The sequence below is a fragment of the Vidua macroura genome, chromosome 3 (assembly GCF_024509145.1).
Source record: "Vidua macroura isolate BioBank_ID:100142 chromosome 3, ASM2450914v1, whole genome shotgun sequence".
Classification (NCBI taxonomy): domain Eukaryota; kingdom Metazoa; phylum Chordata; class Aves; order Passeriformes; family Viduidae; genus Vidua; species Vidua macroura.
In genome coordinates this window covers 54,305,940-54,331,346 of record NC_071573.1, presented here as the reverse complement: position 1 = coordinate 54,331,346, position 25,407 = coordinate 54,305,940, and the positions used below count along the sequence as shown (strand labels likewise).

Below are 25,407 nucleotides of genomic sequence, written 5' to 3'. Positions count from 1 at the left end.
TGGATGCCACAATGCAGATGAAACATCATCTCCTCAGACAACTCACACACAACCTGCCTGCCACACCTGCAGCTGAGTCACTGGATGGGATTAAAAGAGTACTTTGAGACCTGAGAATTTACACAAAGACATTACTCTCAATTAATGTGACAGCAGGAAGCATAAAAACATCCAATTCCTGATGGGAAGCAGACATGAATGCTGGGCCACAGACCTGCTGGCTCTCAAACTCATGTCTGCACATGCTTTAGAAGACACTGCTGCAAACTCCAAAAGCACAACTGACAAACTGCTCAGTTTGGCAAAACATGCCTGACCAGCCACCCCCCCAGCACAGTGCCTCTTACCCAAGTGAAGGGTAATGTTACGTTCTCCCAGCACAAGAGTAACTAAAAAGTATGCAGATCTTTAACAAAAATGAACATGGTCCAGAATATTCAGCTGGCAGATCAAGAACCTTTAATACACAATGTGGCATATCCAAGACATTTTGTAGATCACATTTTATTACTATATTCAAAGAAAATAAAGCCCAAGCCCAACAACCCCCACCAAATATTAGTTTTAGAAGTTACACATATATAAATACAGTTACAAAAAGGAGAACATTGCCTTAAGAATTCCAGTTACAAAACATAGATGCATTTACTAAGATTAATATTTAATGTCACTGATCTGAATCTGTGTAAGCCAAGGGAGTCTACTAAAACCAATAGATTTAGTCACATGAAACAAGCATTCAGCTATTAGAAGTCTTGTCTATTCACCATGAATTCCACATACTCTACTTTGTGAATACAAAGTATACTAATATATTTACACTCTGAAGTCTAAACCACAGTGTAAAAAATATAAAGCTCTTCAGAAATTAGGACATTTCTGTTACATTTTCTATACAAAATACTGCCATGCAGTGTTATTACCTACATTTCAGTTAGGGGGGGAAATGCTCTTTTTGCCAGTGTAGTGCTATACAGTCTCTGTACTGCTGTTGTGAATTCTACTTTGCAGTTCCCTCAATTTCCAGAAGTGTATTTTGAGCTGCTTTCAGGACCTGGCAGGACTGCAGTGCCCACAGAACCAAGCCCATGCAGAACTGCAAGGTGCATCCCACCTCCTTGGCAGCTTTCACAGCCATCATTTGAAGGGCAGTAAAACTTGATCCATCTCACAGGAGTAATATGAGGAGACACCTCAAGCCTGTCATCAATATAGACCTTATTTAACAAATGGTCAGCAAAGGCAGTACAGCTTTACACAGCCTATGTTTGTTTTCAGAGAGGGATGGAGGTAAAGAAAGGGAGTAAAGAGACCACAATAACATGAGACAGCTTTTAACCACAGTGCGAATTATCTAAGACTTAAAACAGTGACTGTGCACTGCCATTCTTTTATCTAAAAATACTGATTTTTCATCAGTACTGTTACAGTATCCTAAACATAAACACAAATAAGACACTGCTGGTTTTCCCTGTATCTACACCAACAGATATATTTGAGCCCCAGAAAACCAAAACATTTGTGGTAATTTCCAGTGAGGCCTTATAATCACCTGATTTTCTTCCTGCTTTTTTCTACCTCAGCTCCAAACTCTAAGCATTAGCTTTCTTGTCAGGGCCTAGATTTGTTGTGCTCCACCTGAGCATTTTCAATGCTCTTCTTTAAATCAGCTACAGAAAAGTTTCTGTATGAGTAACACGAGCCAGGGATTTCAATGTACTAACTTTTTGGAGTGTCCCAAGAGCAAAGCAGAAGAGCTGAGCTCATCAAACGCATCTTCAATGTGAACAAGCACAGAACTGCCCTGTCTGACCAGATACACACTGTCCTAAGGAAAGCAGCCTCACAAGTTGCTAAGATTAGAGGGAAATGTACAAGATGAATATTTCTTTCCTTTTGTTTTCATTAATACAAACAGACTAAAACAACAATTTTCTAAGCAAGGCAAACTACCAACCTGTCTCTTTCTCATGCAGAAAAACAGATGCTGTGTCTGCTGACCAATCTGGGTGATCTATTAAATGAAAAGGCAAATGACAAAACCTCCTAAAATTGGGCCACTAGACCAAAATGCTACCTTCATTCACTTGAATACTAATTTTTCAGGCTCCAGTCAGGTGACCCTAACATGGACAGTAAACCAAAACTTTGCAGCAGCCACACGCTGCTTCTCCCCTTTGACCCAACAAATAACCACCTCATTTAATTGTTTATAATCCTGTCTATAAGACTTTATCCCAGGTGTATATTTACCTCCTTTCAAGGCAAGCTTGGGTTTTTTTTTTTTTGCTAAAAGAAGATACCCTGGGCACACACTTTCTTTTTGCCAAGTTTGTATTTGTTTTGAATGAATTTTGAGAAATAAATTGGACAGGTGTCTAAAATTCAAGATGTACAGGAAATTATTCAGCAGCAGATACTATTGACACAGCACCCTTGTAATTCTGCAGATCCCCTAGCAAAGGTTAGGAGAAGTTTCTGTGTTACACCAAACACAGGACACAAGCAGGAAAGGATGGCAAAACCTCAGTCTCACAGTTCTTGGGCTAAAACATCCTGAATGAACTTCAGTGTACGTTGATACAGGAAAGCATCCTTCTTCTTTGGCTTGCAGATATTTAGATGATTAACATCCACTGGAATAAGGTCTCCAATTCCTATGTCTGGGAAAGGAAAAAAAAAAGAAAACTACCAGAGTTCGTAAGATGACCTAGACTCAAAATAACATCTTGCACTAGCAATTTCTCTCTCAAAAGTAACTTCTATCTTCAGTAAAACTCTTTGTTCATCATTATTTTTTCATGTGCTAAAAGCATCAGTACACACAGTTATAGCCTCATAGAGCTCTGTGTTGCCACAAAACCCACACTGACACACTACACCATTAGGTCAGAGTTCTACTGTCTTTGTTTGAAATACACAAATGTACATTTCTCCATACAGACAACTTTGCTGAAACAAAACTTCATTTACTGATAGCACAGTCCTGACTGAGGTTTAAGCATTGATAGGACCAGGGATGTAGTTTAATGCATGGTAACTTGAAACTGATCACCCATATTCCTTACACAAATACTTTGACATGGACATTAAAATTTGGACTACAATGAACCTGAAATATGCTGCAAATCACTATGCACATTTCCAGACAAATGAAATATTTACATTGCTTAATTGTAGAATAAAAATATTCCATTTTCAGCTACTGATTTTGGGCACACTACAGCATTTATTCTTTATTGACAGCCATCACTACTAACTTTCCAGTTAGGATGCTGTGACTGCCACATTCCAGTTTATTGTCTATTCACTCATCATCTAGAGAAATCCTCCATTTTGCTTTGACTTCTGTATCTTTAACCAGGTAAAATTTTATAAGAGCAGGATGAAGCTCCACTTTCATGAGCCCAAGCAGACATGCAAGAAACAGGGAGCTGCCTGCTTGTCAGCCTGTGTTTTGAACAGAGTGGCCTGATACTGAACTGCCACGTGCCCTCTAAAGGTTTTCAAGAGCGTTCATGTGCTGCACTAGGTGTCATCCCTAGAAGAGGAGAGACACACCACAAAATTACAAGTGCACAGTGCTCATTTGGGCTCTGTTATTTAGCCCTCTTTTTAACCTTATTTTGCTAAACAATAACAAAAAAGGTCCAGTTTTTGGGTCCTTGTCAATAAAACTGCATCAGCAACATTTTTGCAAAACATTGCTGCTCAAGAGGACATACTGTAAAAAACCTGCTAAATAGTGATTCAGAAAAACAGGGATGTATATCTTTTTCAGAGTATCTAACCTTGCATTCAAACTAGTGGATTTAGCTGGTGGTAAGCCTGGTCTAAAACCTAACAAAGCAATGGTTTAGGACTTTACAGATACCTTGGGCAGTGCAGAAGAAAGACTGAAAATATAAGACATAAAACAGTTAAAAAAAAAAAGGAAAAAAAAAAAAAAAAAGCAAGGGAAAAAAATGCCTGGCTTCCCCTTCTCCTAAAAAAAGGCAAAAAGATGGAGGGAACTCTTTAGGAGGCAAACTCTATTGCTGGAATTCATGAGATGTGGAAAGTAAAGGATTCTTAACACTGAAAACCAGCTTTGTGACTTTCTCCTTCCATTACAGTTGACTAACTTTCTTTCTTAGTTTTTTAAAGGAGAACATAGCTGGAATTTGCAGAAGCATCTGAAACACTATGCAGCCTACCTGTACAAAGATAAACCACAACTAGTCGTAATTCCAAAGGAAAGACTCCAACATTAAACCAGGGTCTATCCTGCTTTTTTAACAAACGTTACTCTCATTTTGAAAAATCAAAACAAACAACTGCTATTCTAAGATCTAAATGTAGATCTCCTGATCTCAGCAGGGATGCTCAGTCAAAAGTTTAAACCAAACCCCCCACACAATGTAATAGACTTATTTTTCTAGGTTTTTTACCATAATATTTATAACCTTTTCTTGTTATTGAGGTTTACATCAATATATATCAAATTATATCAATATATATCAAATTAAATAAATTAAATGGCTATTTCTCACTTACCTGCTGACTCCACAGGTACAACATGTAGTTTTAGCATGCTGCCTATGTGTGTTGGTAGGGTTTCTGCAAAACTCAGCACTGAAAATTTCTTGTCTTTGGCAAAAGACAAGAAGTCATCATTCAGCTCTTTAAGGGCAGGAGAATCTGAGAAAGAGCAACATAATTTTTGTAGTGTTATAAGATTATAGCATTTTTCTGGCAAGACTACATTGCTAGAGATGTTTTCATTACTATGACAGTAAAAGGTATAGCATTTTGTTTGTAATCCCTTCTTCCAACTAGCATATGCAACAATTTCTTCTGACTCTCCCTTTTCCCCTCACCTCTGCAATCAAATGAAACAGCTACTCAGAATTACTTGCAATAATTCAATACACAACCCAAAACATAAAAAGGAGGTTTGTTGTTTTTCCCCAGCTTTCTCTGACAGCACCATGAAAAAACCCAAAGCAGCAAGAACAGATTAGCAGAGCTCCTGTTGCTAGATGGTAGCAAAGTGAACATACCCTTGCTGAGCTCTTTAACCTCCACAGATGGGAAGAGGAGATATCTGGCATTTATAGAATATTCAGCCAGCTGGGAACCATGGTGAGGTACGCTATAAAATACAATTCCTCTGGTGTTGTTTACAATTTTATCCATTTCTGGATTCTTGGAAGCATCCACCAGCATCTTTTTGACTAGAAGACCTGGCAACAGAAGCTGAATTAATGCAGGGATTTAAATCACTGGGAAATAATGACCATGCTATATTAACCATGAAACAACTAACCATATTCTTGCCTTGGTTGATTAGTCCTTATACTATCAAATATGTAAGATTAACTTGAAAAAAACCCAAATCACGCTTGAGGAGGCATCAATACAAAATGTCAATGAATGATGCAAATCCAATTTTGATTTGTGTTATGTATTGCTAATGACATTTACTATATGCCTGACATGGAGAAAATTTTGCCTCTGGATTTCCATTTACATGAATTTCAACTCATTGAGTTTTTAAATCAACACAGTAAGAACAAATAGCAATAACAATCCTTTCAAAATGTATATTCTATTAAATATGATCCATTAAGAAAGAAATAAATCTGTTTTTCATTTTTAGGTTTTTGCCAATTTTTAAACTAAACTATTCTGGATAATTGCATTTCTACCTGAATTTGGTTAATGGCTTATTCTGAAATCTTTAATGCAAATAAATGCTTTATATCAAACAGGCAACATACTTACCACCCATGCTATGGGATACCCACACCAGAGGTCTGTCTCCAATCCCAGCAGCTTTGAGCTTGTCAAGCAGCTCACTGCTCCTGAAAGCAATAGACTTCCTGCAAAGAAAAAACAAACACAAGCATAATGGAGCGTGACAGGTTAAAAGGCAATGTTAAAACACAATGAATTTCAGTGCTGTACATTTATGAAAGTGAATTAGGTAAATAAATAATTATTTAATTATTGTTTCTACATTGAAAAAAGTCAAGAACTTTTGTAAGGATCCCTTCACAAGGACAATGGGAATTGAGCTAAATTCAGTTTCTTGCTCTTGCTAGAAAGTCCTAGTTTAATTTTGCTCAGCAAACATTTCTATTTTCTTGACAAGTTGTTTTATGGAGTTTTAAATAGTTTCATTTACACATTGTAGTAAAACAGTTGTTATTCTATGAAAGCAACATCAACACATAATGAACTTTACACCCTGCAACATGAACAAACCTCATACACTTCGCTAAACAATGCTCAAAAAGTGAAGCAATGCACAGAAATTTAAACCCTAAATGCATGATCAACCAATACATTTAAAAAATCACAGCTAATGTCAGTTACACTTGCCAGACAATCTCCAAATGCTTTGTACCGGAACAGTATGAAAGCACAATAATCTCCATTTTATAAATGAGAAGCCTGAGCTCTGGAAAGGATAAGCTAGACATTAAAGTTTGAAAATGAATCTGCGGTAGAACCAAAACAAAACCAATGCCGATGCCCCATCCAAGCTTGAAAGCGCAACACTTGCACTTTACTTTGTTCCTTGCAGTGTAACAAGAATCAAACAAAGGCCCTTGGGCAATGAAAACATCAGGATACGGGGGCAACCACTGTGCAAAATAATTCAGTTCATCTCTATTGGTCTCAGCATTCTCACTAGAAATTGCTTTATAGCACATATGAAAAGAATAATCAAATCTGTCTTTTCAGTTGAACACTACACTCTAGGCTAGCAGAGAGACACAAAAATTCACTTTTGAAACAGTGAATGAGACTGTACATTTAAGAGCAAACCTAAGGTTGTTTTTTTACTGCAACCTCATTGTCCCTGCTAGTTAAAAATATCTTCAATATATTTCATGTATTATTAACCATATAAAACTATAAAATTATCAAATATTATGCTTGGGTGATCATAAATAGCAGGTAATGTAATTTTCCATTTTGTAATGAAAAGGATGTTATCTTTGGGAAAGAAAAAGGAAATATATGTTTACTTCTTTTAACATACTTACTCCAGACAGACACATGAAGAGTTTTCTTAGAATCATTGAATCATTTATGTTTAAAAGACCTGTAAGATCATGGAGTCCAACTGTTAGCCAAAGGTGGACAGCCAAGTCCACCACAAACCCATGTCCCTAAGAGCCTTATCTGCCTGTCTTTATACTATCTTCAAGGATCGGGACTCAACCACTTCCCTGGAAACCTCTTCCAGGGCTTGATGATGCTTTTAGTGAAGAATTTCTTCCTAATACCCAATCTAAACCTCCCCTGGTGCAATTTAAAGCCAATTCCAGACTTCTTGGACCTGCACAGGTAACCACCTACATGCTCCTTACTGTAATTTTTCTGCCTAATTTCAAATAGGCACATTAACAATCATGTGTTCCTCATTTTCTCCCTGCTTACATGTTTTCCTTAATGCAGTAATTGCACTGATCTTTCATATAGCCAGAGAGAGGAGGGAATGAACAGGTACCAACTTCTTGGTCTATTATTCCTGTTGAATGTTTTTTTCTTCCCTGCACAAAAAATGTAATTAATTTTCAGATTCTGGACCTGTAAGCAGCCATGCACATGCCCCTGCTACAGTACACAAGTTTAATTTACAGTACTAGTTACATGCTTAAATATCCGCATAAATGTTTCAAGGATTCAGATTTAAAGATCACTGAAACTAATAACCAAATTCTATTCAAGACAAAAAACTTTTACAGGCTCAAAGTGTTCTTATTTTTCAACATGTTTGGTAGTAGCATCTTCCTCTGACCTACCCTGTTCAAGGTTAGTAAAAACAGCATTCCATTCCTCTAGCAAGGGCAATTACACTCTGATTGAATCAGATAGAGTTATTGTATTTTACCATCAAAGTAACATTTTTTGAATAACAGTATGTTTGTATCAGAAATAGGACTAGGGAAGGCATGGGTGAGGCTGCACCTCGAGTCTTGTGTTCAGTTTTGGGCCCCTCACTACAACAAAGACATTGAGGCTCTACATCGGGTCCAGAGAAGGGCAATGGAGCCAGTGAAGGTCTGGAGCACAAGTCCTGTGAGGAGAGTCTGAGGGAACTGGGATTGATTAGCCTGAAGAAAAGGAGGCCAAGGGAAGAACTTACCACTCTCTACAACCACCTGAGAGTGCAGTTGGGTGGGGGTCGGCTTCTTCTCCCAGGGCACCAGTGACAGGGACAAGAGATAATAGGGAAGGTTTAGGTTGGATATCTGGAAAAATGTCTTCACCAAAAGGGTTGTGATGCTCTGAAACAGGCTTCCCAGGAAGTGGTCGAGTCCCCATTCTTTGAAGCTTTTAAAAGGCATGTGGATGTGGCACTTAGGAACATTGTTTTGTGGTGGCCTTGGCAGTGCTGGGTTAATGATTGTACTTGATCTTCTGAAGGGTCTTTTCCAACCTAAATGATTCTATGAAAATATATGCTTCATTTTATCAGGAATATAAAGACACAGTACAGTGATTTTTTTTTTTTTTTGCTGTGCTTATGAAGCATTATTATGTCACTTTAAAAAAGACACCCCTTAAGATATAAAGTTGGTGTTGTATTTTCATTAACTAATAGCATAACTTAAGTGACTCGCTTAACATGAGGCAAAACAGATTGTAAGAATTCATGAAATTGCCACATGTAGCTACCCATGAGGCTAAAAACTTCAGCATACCATGACTATACTTAATATTTTTCCTAATTTGATTTTTCAAAGCAACAGGAAAAGTTAAATTGACTCTTTCACACTAGGTGATCCCAAGGATCAGCTTTACAGGTCTGTGTCCTGCCCCCTCTCCAAATTGCAGATGCTGCATTTGTTACCTGTGAGCCTCAACAGGACATTTTGCTTTCCAGTCACTCAAATGGGTGTCATACTCCACAGATATGATTCTAAGGGAAGGACAGTCTGAAGCAAGCCATGTCTAAATTAAAGAAAAGCAAAACCAAAGGAGCTTATAATTTATGTACTTAAACTCTTGAAAGTAATGGACAAAAGATGTTACTATGGGGACAATATCAAGCAAGACTTTTGCTCTTCAGTTAATCCCCAAATTTATGTTACACCTGGATTATCATTCTTTTATCACATGCTGAACTCTAGATTGTTTCTGAGCCACAAAGCAGGCAAAGAATGAGGATTCATCTCTAACTCGTGCATGCCTGGCTCCCTCTCCTGGGTGAAACAAGTTACTAAGATTACCAACAGGACTGATCAGTTCAAGTTTCACAGAGATACTTTAGTGGCTATACCAATGTGAGTTTGCTTGGAGCAGTAATTACTTATTCACCAACAATATTTAAATAGCAATCTGCACAAAGTAAGGTACTCAGACACCAAGGTAAGAAAGGGAACTTAATTTAAAATGTTATTCCATAAATCTTTTCCTCAGCAATAACATTCCATTAAAAAAAAGAAAAAAAAAAAAAAGGAAGAGAAAGCATAAGGTAAGCAGCCATTGCCTCCTCTTTCACTAGCATGTGAATGATGTTGAGAACATAAAACTAAGCAGGGCTTTTTCCTTGCAAGAACAACAAACAAGTCATTAACAAAAATTTAACATTAGGAACTTGAAAACTGCCACTTCTATAACAAACTACAAGAAATTGACTTAAAAAAAGACATCTGCCAGACAGTGTCCTTCTAGATGCTCAGGACAGCTGTCATGAATGAGAAAGCAGCAGCCACATGTGAGAACGTTACTGTCTTTTTACCTTTGGCCAGCACTGACTGTAGTCCTCTTCCCCCTCTGAGGCCTTTTTATCCCAACGCCGGTCAACGTCTTGCTGTCGCCAGGTTTTAAATGCTGCTCCCAAAAGACCGTGAACGAAAAGGATGTCTGCTCTGATAGGCTGGCTGATCAACCAAAAGGAAATTTTAAGAGATACGTAGTACGTGTTCTTTTAACAAATTGGAACTTTTAACCTAAGGGATGCCAAAATTTTTTTAACATTACATGTGACTTCTCACCTTATGGACAACGTTTCATGATATTTCAAAGAGTGTACTCAGATAAAAACAAAAACTAGGGAACCACACAAAAGAAAGATATAAAACGAGGTATGTAAGGTTCCCACCTCACAAATTGTAATTTTCTATAATGAAAAACACCTTTCCCACCAGCTACTGTACATGTGGCATGGTAGCTCCAGCCTTATCATCACATTAGATCTTCACTGTAACCAGAGTAACACCAATGACCCAGGGAATACTTGCTGCTGACACCCACGCTGGAGACTGCTTTAGTCCCAGACATACAATCACTATTACTGAGGATGAAAATTTACTGCATCTTAGGCCAACATGTGCTGTTCCCAATAGAATAATTACAAGGCACTGTATCCCAAGAAAAAGTGCAAAGGTTAAACAGTTGCAACCCACACAAAACAGTAATTAATTTCATGTTTTGTGTTCAGATTTTCCATGCATTACAGTAATACTCTATCCACACCTAGGGACTGCTTCAACTACTTCTACCTGTTCTTCTACTTGAGAATCTAAATTCAGTCCTTTCAATCCACTGAAGAACAGGAGGGGCAAGGTAACATCAGTACAGCAGCACTCTGATGCCAATTCTTCCAAAGTTTTGTAACAGAACAGCAGAACAAGTAACTCTAAGTACAGCATGTACAATGACTCCTTCTACTTTACCTGCTACGATATTGTGGATGTAACACATAAACACCATCTGGATATTTTTCTTTCACCATGTCCCTGTCTAGATTAGCCAAAGCTCTGGATGCATGAGAAGACTGAATGATGTGTGGGGATTTCATTACTTCAGCAAGTACAGAAACCCAACCTACATTGAGAAAAGGGGCAGGTCAACTAATAGAAACATCATCTGAACAAGAGAATTCAGAAACATCAACCATCAAACCATACATCTGACAATAGATGTTAAAACTTAAGAATGACAACATCAAAATAAATTATTTCAATCTACTCTTTACCTCAGGAAAATCAAGGCTAGCTAAGTGGAATCTCCTAAATTCAAAAATTTAGATGTATTTTACTACTGTTCATCTTATGATCTGAAGGAGAACCCCTTCTCAGGAGAAAAAGAAAGTGTATCAGCAGGTCAGTACAGCTGTAGCAAGAACAGACCTCAGATCTCTTTTTGCAGGTAAAGTGCCAGGAAGATGGAGTCAATGAAGCTTAAAGGATAAGAAAGGCATAGAAAACAACCTACAAGAGTAACGGTAGGTAAAAAAATTGATGCTTGCTGTGAAAGTACAACAATTTCTAATTTTAAAATCCAGCGTAATAAAAACTCTTAACGTGACTAAAATATCTTTGCCATTCTAAAATTTGTATACTATTTATACATAAGACAATTAAACTGGATACAATCCTCAATAAAATTTTAAGTCAAAGATACTATTACTTACTTACAAACACTTTATGATACTCTACCTAAGGTGTAAAATTTTCTCAAACATGGATGGGAATTGTTATAGACTATGAGAAATGTAAAGGAATATCTTTTATGTGCATATGCACACGTTTCTTTAAAATCCTGATAAATCCTGTTGCTAGCAAAAACAGCCTATAAATCACAGTTACATAACAGTCAAGTCCATAAATAAAAACTGGGAATTTACTTCATGAGCATTGTCTCAAAACCATGTACATATGCTGCTACTAGAACAGTCAGTAAACTGCTAATTCAAAATCATTTATGGTAGACTGAGGAAAAGAAAAAATTGACATTAAAGTTTTGCCTTAAATTAACAAAACTACTAGACCTTTGAGGACTGTAATCTTTATTTAAGAATAATGTATTTAAATTATGTTTCCAAGCAGAATATATGCTGACCATTGTGAAACTTGTACTTAAGAAGAATACTACCTAAAGTCTACTTTCAGTTCTCCAAACATGGTGGAAGACTGCCAAGATAGTCTGACTAAAACTAGTTTTGTCTCTGATTTCGCATTTCTCGTAAATGAGTCAAGATGAAGAGTCAAAAATAACTGTTCAGAATCAAAATAAGTGTTCTGCCCCCAGAGACCCTACCACAGCTACTACACAGTGCATTGCTGTTTTTCTTCTTGTGCCAGCAGTTTTTGCAAGAAAAAGAGCCTTAGAAGTTCCTTCTTCTTATGCATCATCCAGCAATAAAAGAGAAGCTTTATCAACTCTGGACTAGCAGTATCCAACTGCTCATCTCTGGAGTTTGATTCACTGTCTAAAATTCCTTTTGTACTGAGAGCTCTCTCCCAGGGAGCTGCTGGCTCTCCTGTTCCAATCCCTTCTTCTACATGAATGGTTTCAACAATTATTAAAATTTAAGAATGGTGCCAGAGCCCAGGACAAAGGCCTTTATGTCCAGCTGCCTTTCTTCAGAAGTGAGCAGTATGAAAGCTGCAGACCAATACAAGAATAGAGCAATAAAGGGACAATTACACAGTTCTGATTCTAGTCTATACTCTTGGATTTTCTGCAGTCAACTTTGTTTCCATTTGTAGAACTTTATGGATTTTTCATTTCATGAATTTGTCTCACCACTCTTTGAAGCTTTGTGAGTCTTCAACTACCATAATGTTTTGTGGCAAGTTTTATTTTGGTCATACAATATATGGAAAATACTATTTATTTGTTCTGTCTCTTTATAATTTAATGTACAAGAACCTTTGGTCTTGCATTACAACAAACAGCAGATGACCATTCCCTCTTTGCCTTCTCTATGCCAGTGAAGAGAATTTAATAAATCTCCATTGTATTCTTTCAGTTGCCTTTTCCATGCTCAGTGTCTTAGTCTAGTTATTTGTTCTTCATATCACAGCCATTGCAAATTTTTTATCACCCTCACCATCTTTTCCTGTGCCTTTGCTACTTCTGTATAAAAATGCACTCTGTATTTAACATCAGCTTGGATTTACAGAACTGCATATTGACATTTTCATTTATTTATTTTATTTATCTGAAACTTTTGAAGTAGATATCTACCCCTGAGACAGCTTTCTGTTTACCTGCACGTACTATGGATGAGTGAAGACGTTCATCCAAAGCCATATTCCCAATAATGCGGATTATGTTCCTCTGTATCTTTGCTGAATCTTTACGTAGCTGGTATATCCTCTGCAGCAGCTGGAGGCCTCCTTTAGCTTCAATTTTATCACAGTGAGACGAAATCTGGCATTACAAAGTAAATTACAGTGACAATAAATAGACATTCTGCAAAAGGTTTTTTAGACACTGTTAATTCATAAATTAGGGAGTTTTAAGAAGCAGGTATAACACAGCCCTTGTTGCAAAGAAATTATATTAATCTAGAATTTATTATGCTATATTTGAAGAGGAAATAATGTTTTAATATGCAAAATGCATAATTCCTATGAATTGACAACTTGAAAATCTTTGAGTACCACCTCTCTACCCTTCTTCATGTCTGAGAGAGATGAAATGATCTCCACTTGGCATGATCAAATTTCAACTCAAGTTCGAGAGTCTGAACAGGTCAATTGTCTGCATTTGCTAAAGCACTATCTCAACCACAGCCACTTGTTCATCACCCAAAATGCAACCATTATAATTCCTTCTCTTCAAAATGAAAAAGTTTTTTACATTCCAAATAGTACAGCTATCATTACTGATCCTAAGGGCAACAATTTAGTCCAGATGAATATGCAGAGTAGCTTTGGAATTGCTGATATCCTCAAGCCTGTGGCTTTCAACAGGCATTTGGAATGAGTAGAGTCACAACCTGCTTAAACTGAAAATCTAGAATATAACAAATTCTAGACTAAGTCAGAATTTCTATGAATATGGAAGATGTGAAAAGAATACCAGGAAGCCGCACTTTATCCATCCCAACTATCAGTAACCATTTGGCATTCTCAACACTGTTTTTCAGTGTTCTAGGCTTCTGAACAATTAAAGTTACAGAAGAATGTACCAATAGGAAACAAGAAGCATCACTGTTATAAAATGTCTTCCATACTCTTCATCTGTGTCTGCAAAAAGCAGACTGGTCCCAGGAAGGCCACTGTATTAGCTGCTTGCTGTGCAATATTCTGCCCAAAGAATACCTTTGTTTATGGGTAAAGTTTGCATTCTGTTCTGGTTTCTGAGTAGAGTGAATTCATGACACTATTTTGCTTCATGAAAACCTGGCATTAGAGCCTCAGAGCTGCCCTTTTACTTCTTCAAAGATAAACACAGGTATAGTACAGGGGAACTTGTAAGGGTGAATTAGAAACAACAATGAAACTTAAATACTCTTCCTCATGAGAAAAAAACACTACTTTGTTACAGGAATGTGTTCATTTCACACCCATCTCAGTTGTTCAAACATTCTTACAGAAGGACAAAGGGGTAGGAGACAGGGAAATGGCAACTCCTTCCCAATACATGAGAGTGCATCAGAAAGGAATGTCTATAAACGTAGCTTTTTAGTTACAGTTTAAAGACAAATTACCTTAGAATGCTGTACTAAAGCCTGCAAGCAAAAGAGTTCCACTGTCTCTGAAGGGATTTTACTCAATGTGTCACAATATGGAAGTCCATTTCCTCCAAAACACCATAAGCCTCCCTGAAATGAAAAACCATAAAAATAGTAACACATTTCAAATGGCTACATAAAAAAAGGATTTCTAATCTAGAATGTTAAGTGCGTAATGATCTATAGAAATTGCTTTAAAGAGTGCACAGCATGCATGCACTTCTCAAAATGTACAAATTACACAACAGTACATCCTAAAAGTATTTACTATTTTTAACTGGAAATATTAACTAGATTTTCAGTGTGTAGTCTCCTTAGTCTATTAACTTCAAAACATACAATAAATGGGGGGAACATCTAGTATTTTCATTTTGTTAATGAATGTCATCTTTTAAGATCATTGCTTAAGCATAAAAAAAGCAAGAATCAGCGTTAACTCTAGACTTGCAAAACTTAGAAGAGGAGGAAGAAAGGTCTTCAATATGTGGCACAGCCTCAGAAGACCAGTCTCTCAATCACGCAGCAGAAAGACCAACATAACCTCAATAAAAATCAAAATACTTCCAAGTGTGGTGTCTTACCAAAGCTCCCTTTGTAGCACGAGCTCTGGCTGTGAAAACAGTAAAGGAGTAATAGTGTAAAAATAGCACACATAACTCTGTCATAGAAAATAAAGAGTTATTGCACTCTGGAAACTCTAAACGAAGACTGACAAGCATTGTTATTAAAATGACATTCATTTTTCTTATTGCATCTTATAAAAAATAACAATCACTGATTAAGGAAGTCAGAACTTTTAAACAACAAAAAGGGAAATTCACAAGCGGGAGTGGATGAAACTGACATAAATATTACTTTTAAACAATAATAGCACTTTAAATGACATTCCTAAAGCCACTTAGGAAGTTGTTGCACAGACACAGTTGGAGAATTCCTAGATCCAGGTCCAAACAGACCATAGACTACTACAATTCTGGTTTGGTAAAAGGGACCTATTTCAAAGAGGCACTTCCATGTGATGTAACAAAGTTTACTATTTAAGGTGTGCTAACAACCTACCATTTTACTAGATACTTAAGAGAGATTTAATAATCTCATCAGTAAAAGAACATTCAAACAACAGTAAGATGAAATGTGAGAAATCATTTTATGAGCAGTACAAGGGGAAGGAATGTTTTGGACAGAGTGTTGAAATGCCTGCTTAATGGGAAAGCTTGTAAGATACTTTAGCTGCACCTTTCAACTAGCATAGCTGGGAAATATAAACAAGCTTTCAAGCAGACAGACTGTATTTGCAAGAGATTTTGCTCATGTTCTACAATCACTAAGTGTCTGTATTCCTCTTCCTCTTACAATGATAAAAAATATGGAAAAATATTTGTATCTTTGAGCTCTGCAGGAACAAAGGACCCAAACAGTTCTGTTCTACAGATGGAAACTCACCCTTTGTGCAGCAAGAGTCTGGCTACTTTCACGTAATGCAAGAGATGTGAAGTACTGGACACATGGATCAAGACCAGTCTGTGGTAAAGATACCAATAACAAGCGAAGTTCATCTTCTATGGGATAGTCCTGTGAGAAGTAAGCACAAACAGCTTTTGGGTTATTTTGTTCAAAGCATGAAGCAAAATGCAGAAGAGAGAAATATTTGAAATAATGGAATCCGTCATACTAGTGAGGACATAAAATATGAACCTTGGACTCAAGTGCTCTGCAACTTCAGTTCAATAGTTTTATCTGTAAGGATTTTGGAAACTGGTAATTACAAAACCACCAAATAACTGATAAAAAGCAAGCTTTACATTTTGTATTTTGGTGACATTATTCTAATGGTTCCAAAGAGCAGAAGAAAAACCAGTTCCTCTTGACAGAGGAAACTTAAAAGTTCACCCATAACTACATAGAAATTTTCATAGAATCATAAAATACTCGGAGCTGCAAGTGACCCACAAGGACCATAGAAGTCCAGCTCCTGGTCCCGCACAAGACCACCCCAAGAATCACACCATTTTCCTGAGAGCATTGTCCAAAAGCTGCTTGAATTGTGTCAGGCTTGGGTCCAGGACCCTGGGGAGCCTGTTCCAGTGCTCAACTACCCTCTGGGTGAAGAACTTTTCCTGATATCCAACCTAAACTTCCCCTGAAAGAGCTTCAGGCCATTCCCTCAGGTCCTGTCACTGGCCGCCAGAGTGAAGAGATCAGTGTCTGCCTCTCAGCTTCCCCTCATGAGGAAGTTGTGGCTGCAATGGTCTCCCCTCAGTCTCCTCCAGGCTGAACAGACAAGTGATCTCAGCCACTCCTCATGTGGTTTCCCCTCAAGGCACTCCACCATCTTTGTTGCTCTTCTTTGGACACTCTCTAATAATCTAGTATCTTCCTTATACTGTAGTGCCCAAAACTGCACACAGTGCTCAAGGCAAGGCCACACCAGTGCAGAGCAGAGTGGGACAATCACCTTCCTCATCCACCAACTTGTGATGCTGTGCTTTTGGTGCTGCTCCATTAAAACAAATGCATAAATTACTAGTAAAAAATAAAGACTTTTTTTAATGTTTGGTCTGAAAAATTAATACAAGTATTCATTTAACAATCCATATACTGATTGTTAGAGTCAAAGTAATTTTCTTCGCCCACCGTCATTGAACTTGCTGTTATTCTAATTCTTTGATAAAATCAGAGATGGAGACTTTTTTGCCTAGAGTTGCCACAATGATTTGCTTCAATTTCCTAAGCAGCAACTCTTAGCTTCAATCACCTAGCAATCATACTGCTGTAAAAATATATCCACAACCATATACTGGTGTAACCTAGTATTTAAGGACTGACAGGTACAGATCCACTATCACATAATGTTACAAAGGCAAGGAAGCAAAAACTGAGAATATCACAGCCAATCAAAGGTGATATTCAGAGTTCTGTTGGTTAAGATACACAGGTATTTTCTGTGGGCCTTCTGGCCCTCTTCATTCTATTAGCATTTCAAAACACCTTGAATATTATACTTCATATGCCAGTTCTCTTTATTGAAGAAGCTGATGACATGACTCCTCAGACCATCATATATATAACATATACACACACATTTAAGATGTGTTTAGTTTAAAATTTACTTAAAAATAAAATAAGGCCAAATTTATCCAATAAGGATCTGCTGGCACCCAAAAGCTGGCAGTGAAGAAGTAAGCCTACAGCAGAGCACCACAGTACTACTGAGGAGGCAAAGGCCTCCAGGAGCACGCCTTGTGTGTAGGATTCTTTCAGTGTCAATAAGGCAATCCAGGATAATTTCTTCACATTGCCTGCTGGATAGAGACAAGCAGTGTGTCTGTCCGACTGGTAACTGGCTCAGACTTCACTGCTTGTAAATATGTCATGTGGATATACAGTCCAAGAATAATAATTGATCAATACTTCCAACCTTATTTCTTTCCATCATGCCACTCCCTAATGCAGATACACCCCAATGGTGTATCACATATTACAATTTTGTATTTTGGTATTTCACTACTATTCAGTTACTTTAGAAGAACTTCACTTTCAACAAAAGTTAACAACAAAAGTAGTAAAAAAGAAGTAAGCAACTAAGAATCATCTAATACCTACTTTTCCTGTACTTACAGTCTTTATTTTTGGCAATGGTGGTGGAGGCAGGAAAAAGCGAAGGTCAACATCTTTGGATCGAGCCAAACCTATAGCAGTCCTTTGATCACAGGTTTGAGCAACTGTGACATACTGATAATCTGTTGTACAAGAATTTCAATGTTAGAGTTAAAAATAACCTTAAATACTTAATTTTGTTTTCAATGTAGTTTGTGACCTACTTTGTAAATATACTTGAAAAGAAGAACCATCTCTCTGCAGTCTACCTAGAAAAACTCTTTGATTTTCTAACCACAAATTCTAGAAGTTAAAAACTGCAGATGTTAGACCAGTACTACACTGAGCTGAAATACACCTGGGCACTAACTGTTCATTATAGGCCAGTTTGATAATTCAATGGCAAACTGAAGGAAAAGAAAATAAAACCTTGAGGCAGATCAACACTTTTTTCTACAAAAATTTGCTTATACTCCTGTTACTGTTATACAATTCTAGAACAAAACTGACAAGCCATTTAAAAGATACTTTTCACAGTCATAGATTGGCAACACTTTTCCTTTGGTGGAGGTGATTTATACCTGCAAACCGAACTCACTGGAGCTGAACACTTTGGTCGTAGCTGAACACTTTGTCCTAGTTGTGAAAAATTAGCACATACTTTGAGTCCTAAACTTTCTTGACTTGGTTTTGAAGCACCAGGCTTAAAAGAAGACTGTTTTCCTCATGAGACAGTTGTCAAGAATAATTAGTGCTTGTGAAATGTCCAACTGACTACAACAATGAGCACTACAGAGAAAGGGAGATAACAAAAGGCAACTAAATTTCTGATACTGGACATCTTGTGCTCCGAAATCACCTGCTAACAGTATTCATCTACAAAGGACAAAGCTCAGTTTTGGTACATCCTAGCTTTCAAACATTTTCAAACACAGTTTGCTGGTGTAAATTCTCAGTGGAAATTATTTAGAATTTTAAAAAGGCTATTTGAAACAACATAAATCCCATGGTGTGGAATTGCGCTGGAAAAGTGAAAGATCCACAACTGACTAGAATTACCAAAATTAGAGTCCAGAATAGAATGCCACCTAGTTTATGTAGCCTGGTGATGGAGGGGAGAGGAGGAAACACAAATATACATACACACCCCCTTTACTTGGGGTTTCAAGGATATTTGCTCCTAAAGCAAGAGGGAGAACTCATTACTATTAAACAATAACTAGGACAAAAAATGGCTTACAGATAATGCTTGAACGTACATGCCCTCTACCTCTGGTTTGTCATTACTACCTATCAGCTCCTAAACAATTTTTATTAACTTAACCACAGCCTCAAACTCACTCTACAGAGGCTTATAAAAAAATCACTGCCAAAACTTGTGACTGCATTAGCAATCCCAACAGAAAACCTAAGGAACTAAAGCGCATGAACTGCTCTCCGCAGCACAGCAATGGTTATAATCCTCTGGTGGGGAAACAGAGAGAGGCCTGCACTGCAGACACTCGCACTGTGTCAGGGAAAGACATTAGGAAAGAACAGCTACTTGAAATGTAAATAATTCTCCCATGTTTTAGACCAAGTTTCAGAGCATATTTATACTTCTTGCAGCTGCTAGCTTTTCTTCATATTATCAGCAGACTTGGAACAGCTAACTGAGACTCTGTGGAATTTCTGGGACAAATTAGGCTACATCAGCATACATTACCATGCCAGTGACTGTTGCTTGCCAGGTCTTGTACAGCCTGCAGCCGGACTGCTTTGTCTTCTGACTGACTTCTCTTTAAGAGAAGCCATAAGGCACACTCATGATCTTCACCATCAAAGGTACTGAATTGTTCTTTGACCAGGAAACAAATGAAATCAAAGTTATTCTTAATGAGCATTTTAACCAGCCACATTTCTATCTGTGGAGTGAGGAAATATGTAGTTTTTTTAATACTTGAATATTACTTGTTTAAGTAATTCAGAGTGTAAGACTTTAACCTTAAATTAGTACAATGAACAAGGACAGAATGACATCAGTAAAATGCTGATCCTAAAATGGTGAGTTTGTCTCATTTTAGTGGCACCAAGTTTATATTTCATGTATCTATGTGACACACACAACCCCTGGCTGGCACTTATCAACCAGAATTACCAGCAGGAACTGCAAATTATTAGCAACACTTGAGGCTCTGATCTTGAAGAATTAGTTTCATAAGATGACAGTGGAGATGCACATTGCTATAATCATTTAACAGAGAGTTAAATGAGAATAGACAGTATGCTTCAGGAGCACAGTTTCTGATACAAATGGAAATTCTTGTTTCAAATTACTTGAAAAAGCAGCAACACTGATCCAAAAAACTGTACTGCTTTCAGTTAATACTGTCAATTTTGATGAAAGCATACATACTTTTCTAAAATGAGACTTTGAGAGTATTTCATCCCACAAACACCTTTTTTACACAAAAATTATACCAAATATTAACTTGATATCTTAACTTATAAATCTCTTCTGGAACAAGTTAAAATCTAACCGTCAAATCTTCTCTTAACCATCACTTTCATTTATTTTAAGAAAAGAAATTGTTCCAATACACAGAAAATAGACAGTTGACTGATAATCCATTGTTTCAAGAACAAAAGAACATGCTAACTTTGTAAGAAAAAATGTTTTATTTCCTAATTGCCCTACTTCTTACTGTTAAAAATCAATAATCATAAATAAAGTCCTGCTTTCAATACCTACCATTAAAAGGCCTCCGGAAGATTTTAGCTTCTGTTTCTAGAATTCTCCTCACTGCTTTATGGATTTCTTTTCTGGCTTTGTATGTAATCCCTACAAGAGTATTTTTATATTACTGGAAGTCTGAAAGACAGTTCCCTCACCTCACTTCTTGCAAAAATATTGAAAAAGAAATACACACACACACATATATATAGATATTATATAAAGAGAATTGTCTGATATACAGAGAACTATGTATAGAAAGAACTATCTTGAAAAAAACCCCAAACTAGTCAGCAGCTTAAAATAAATTTGGTGACATTTCTTGGTAACAGACCTCAGGAAATACAACTTTACTTGTTATATAAGGGTGACTTCCAGAAACATTCTATTCTCTTAAAATTCTGTTTTTAGAACTCATACAATTATGCATCTTACCTTGATATTCACTTGGACTTAGAGAAGCTGTACGTACGTATACATAGGATTTAAGTTTTTCTTGATGTAGAGCTTGAGTATCAATTTGCAGTAACTTATTTAAGGACAGGACTTCATATGTAATGAATACAAAGCCTCTTTAAAGAAAAGAAAAGCTGCATATGAATATCAACTAAAACAATTTAATAAAAAAAATAGCAATCACATTGGCATAAATCATTTTACAAAATATATAATAGTCTGTAGATTATTTTGATTTAGCAAAGTAGAGAAAAGGCTATAAACTACTTGAAATAAGTTAAAACTATCAGAAATTGTGCTTCAAGACTATATTCTACCATGTCTAACATCCCATAATATTATCACATTTTCAAAAGATACACATATCAAAATTTTAACTGTATCCATAAGTTACTTACCCTAGTATAAGTGATCCGGTTACCTTTGCAATTTTTCCTTGAAAAAATCAAAACCAAATGTCAAACAAAGTTATATGTATGACCTCAATATAAACATAGTAACCATTTGATTATCAGACAATAAGAATACCAACCATTAAGAACAAGCTTTAAAAAAAAAATCTATTGCTGTCTAGCTTTTAAGAAATTATTAACCAAAATTTACAACTGGAGAAAACATTACTTGATTCAGATTTCCTGCTCTCCTGAGCAAGATGATAAAACATGTATCCTGCCAGTGCTATTTACTTTGAATATTGCTACCTCTCACTTGCATGCACTGCTCAGCTACCAGAATCAACAGTAAACTTTCTCTGCCTGTAACACTAGCAGTGATTTGGAACTCGAAATAATTGTAAGGAGTTAACTTTTTCTTACATGTTGCAGCTATTTCTTCAATGTATATTATTACATACAGGACTATGCATACTTTCTGAGAAGTACTGCAGTCTCCATAAGCAAACACATTAAAAAAAATTCAATTTAATCTAATTTATAAAGCAAACAGATAATAAATACATGCTACTTGCAACAATTTGCCTTTTAAACAAAATTGTTCCTTCCAGATTTCAGCTATTTTGTATCTACAAAGTTGATCTGATTATCTGGATATAAGGATCTCTATACAGAGAAACTCTTATCATCACCAGCAGCAGCAAACCCAATGTAACACATCTCACCTATCATGAACATTTCTTTTCCTCAGCATGAATTGGGAGATTTGCCCCACAACCACTGCTACCAGCTTCCATCTTTGTGAGGCCATAAGAATTTTGCATGCAGACAAGAGGCAGCAGCTACATGTTGAAGAAATAACTGGCAGAGAAGTTTGAAAAAGAAAAAAAAAATGCAATGCTTCCTGTAGAGCAGAAATTGAAATATCCTATCTTTAATGCCCAGAAATAAATTTCAGAATTGTAAGAATTGTCATTATATGCCAAAGACACCAAAGAAAACAGAGATTAAGCAGAGCTTGAAGTAAACAAGGAAAAAGAAATAATAAAAACAAGCTTTATTCATTGTTTATGAATGTAACTATTTCATGGCTCTAGAGATTAAAAAAAAAAAAATCAGAATACAAGTGAAGTTGAAGATAGTTTAAGGAGATCACATTTAGTTAGGGAAAGACCCTCATCTAGCATTTGTATCTGTTCCTAGATAATCTGCTGGTGTCATATTACATATCACTATGCAAAGCAAGGTCAGAAGCAGAGAGCAGGGACAAACAGAAGCTTTTAATCACTAAGCATTCAAGGGCTTAAAAACTTCAGTATCATTTAATTATTCACGGTGTCATGTCATTCCTTTTTATTAACACTTCAGATCAATACATAATGAACTGTACTTACTGATATCATTCCAGGGTAGGTGTTTTTTTGTGGCTGGACCAGAAGTTCCTATTTTTCTGTAGCAAAATACACAGTAAGCAGCCACTGACATTCTGCATATTGAGGGGGAAAGAAAAAAAGTAATGACAGATTAGAGAATTACAGCAGAAATCCTGTAGCGTTTTTTCCTGTCTTTTTACAGCAAAGGTCATGATGGCAAAGGTCACAATAAACCATGTTTGTGTCATTTCGCTCCGTATAAAGCACTCCGACTAAAGAACTCTATAAATTTCTCAATTTATGGGCTGAATTCTCAATTTATGGGCTGAATTTAGGTTATGAGAAAAGCTTAAAGCAGTTTTTTAATCAATTATGTTACTGTTGATTTTAGTGACTAAGTATGTCCAATTAACTTCTCTGCTTCTAAGTTTCCTTTCCTACTTTTTAGTCACTCTTCCCTAAATACCAGATATGGTCCTATCTCCACCAAGACATTACTCAGTATGACACGGGCTTTAATACAACTCAGTAACCAACCTCTTTTAAAAGTTCATCATTTATTGTGTCGGCAAGTAAGTCTTTTATTTTGACTAACAAGACTTAAAGAACTACTACATAAAAACGAACACTTTCTGCATACAGTGCAGAAGTAACATGAAACTCCTATCTTCTAAGTGAAATTTTAATGTCTGCATTGGTGCAATTATACTAATTGAAATATTGAGTTAATGTGTTTATAGGGATGTAAAAACACACCAGTATCTCTCACATACTAATCAAATTACTGTCAAATTAGGTCTCTTGTTACCACAATCACAATTAACTCAAAATTATAAGATGTCACATGTGGAAACCTGATGTTGAAATATGGAAGCCTGATAGTCTCCTTGAATTTAAGGTAAACTCTGCAGACCAAGAAGTGTTTATATCAGTTTTATCGTCAGTGTCCAACATCTCTGAACAAGGGGACTCTTTTTAACATGTCTTCCCTCTTATTTCCCAAAAAGTTTTGATTTTTCCCTTCTCTCTTGTTTGTGTCTGGGATATTTTTGAAAAACATCAGCATTACCCCAGCACTGTCAAAATCACTGCAGACTGCTTTTTGATTTCTGTCATTTCAACCTTGTTTATCCATTCACTTCAACAGAGTACAACACACTGTGAAACACTTTTAAGATTTTGATCATCAGTCCTCTAGGACACCTCTCCCGCCTCCAAACTCCCTGTCTCATGTCAGTTCCTTTACTAGCTTGGTTCACAGAATCACAGTACTCACATTTACTCTTCTTTCTAACCACAATCTGAAATAAACATGTGGTCCAGTGACAGCAGGTGCCACAATTACTAAAATTTAAAACATGCACCTGCAAACACAGGAGGCTAAAGTGAGCAGGAGCCAGGAGCTCCTGTTCATGTCCAAGGGCAAGCATCAAATCATCAAATGTTAAGGGTCTGGAATAGACCTTAATGATCATCTAATCCCAACACCCCTGCCATGGGCAGGGGAACCTCCCACCAGGCCATGTTGCTCACGGCCTTTTCCAGCCTGGCCTTGAACACTTCCAAGGCTGGGGCATCCACAACCTCCCTGAGCAATCTGTTCCAGTGTCTCACCACCTGCACGGTCAAGAATTTCTTAAAAAATACCTAAACTAAATGTCTCCCCTTTCCGTTTGCACCCATTACTCCTTGTCCTATACTACAAGTCCCGATTAAGTGCCCCTGTCTGACTTCTCTGTAGGACCCTTCAGACACTGGAATGTTACCGTGGAGTCTCCATGCAACCTTCTCTAGGCTGAACTGCCCCAACTTCCTCGCTCTGCTTTCACAGGGGAAGTGCTCCAGCTCTCTTATCAACTTCGTGGCCCTTCTCTAGACTTGCTCCAGCAGCTCCATGTCCTTCTGATGTTGGGGAGCCCAGGTGAGGTCTCACCAGAGCGGAGGAGAGGGGCAGAATCGCCGCCCTGGACCCGCTGCCAGCTTCAGCCGGCTGCTCCCGGGGCTGCGAGCGCGCACTGCCGGCTCACGCTGAGCTATGCTTAGGCACATACAAATATAATGCATTTCGCACCCTTTCACAGCTGGCCCAGGCAGCACCGGGGTGCGGTCCCCACCTACCCGCCCCGCGACTGCGCAACTGGGGCGTATTAAAAAAAAAAAGACAAAAAAAAAAAACACCGCAAACCCAACTTTAAGCAATGCAACACGTAAACGGGCAAGGAGCCAGGCTGGGGTGTCTCTGTGCCTCTTTCCAACGGGGAGGAACAGCGCAGCCTGAGCCCCGGCCCGCCCGTCCAGCGCCGCCCGCCATCCCCGCGCCCCCCGCCCAGGCCGCCGCTCCCACCTTCCGCCTGCGCCGCCGCTCCCTGCGGCGGCCCCCGCGCGCCGCGTGACGCCATCGCG

At 37.5% G+C, this 25,407-nt stretch overlaps 1 protein-coding gene across 9 annotated transcripts; it reads right to left on the bottom strand.

Annotated features, from left to right (window-relative positions):
- Positions 1–436: 436 nt before the first annotated feature.
- Positions 437–25,387, bottom strand: SERAC1 (serine active site containing 1). 9 transcript variants are annotated; one of them, XM_053973410.1, is made up of 18 exons: positions 25,349–25,370; positions 24,771–25,042; positions 23,026–23,117; positions 21,638–21,674; positions 21,219–21,355; positions 20,802–20,891; positions 19,776–19,907; positions 18,092–18,213; positions 15,917–16,045; positions 14,450–14,563; positions 13,002–13,164; positions 10,680–10,830; positions 9,743–9,884; positions 8,852–8,952; positions 5,767–5,864; positions 5,043–5,225; positions 4,537–4,680; positions 437–2,663 (listed from the first exon to the last, which is right to left on the bottom strand). In XM_053973410.1, the coding sequence occupies exons 2-18, from the start codon at positions 24,782–24,784 to the stop codon at positions 2,533–2,535; spliced, it is 1,980 nt and encodes a 659-aa protein (XP_053829385.1). In that variant the 5' UTR covers positions 24,785–25,042; positions 25,349–25,370; the 3' UTR covers positions 437–2,532. The 9 variants fall into 9 exon arrangements, with proteins under 9 accessions (XP_053829385.1, XP_053829386.1, XP_053829388.1 ...); XM_053973411.1 differs by lacking the exon at positions 24,771–25,042 and having other exon boundaries at positions 25,349–25,387; XM_053973413.1 differs by lacking the exon at positions 20,802–20,891.
- Positions 25,388–25,407: the final 20 nt, after the last annotated feature.

Excerpts from the sequence above, each read along its gene's own strand:
- SERAC1 (XM_053973410.1), bottom strand. Across the intron at positions 18,214-19,775 it reads AAGCAACAGTCACTGGCATG|ATTATCAGTATGTCACAGTT; the intron begins GTAATGTATGCT and ends CTTGTACAACAG. Across the intron at positions 10,831-13,001 it reads CTCATCCATAGTACGTGCAG|GTTGGGTTTCTGTACTTGCT; the intron begins GTAAACAGAAAG and ends TTCTCAATGTAG.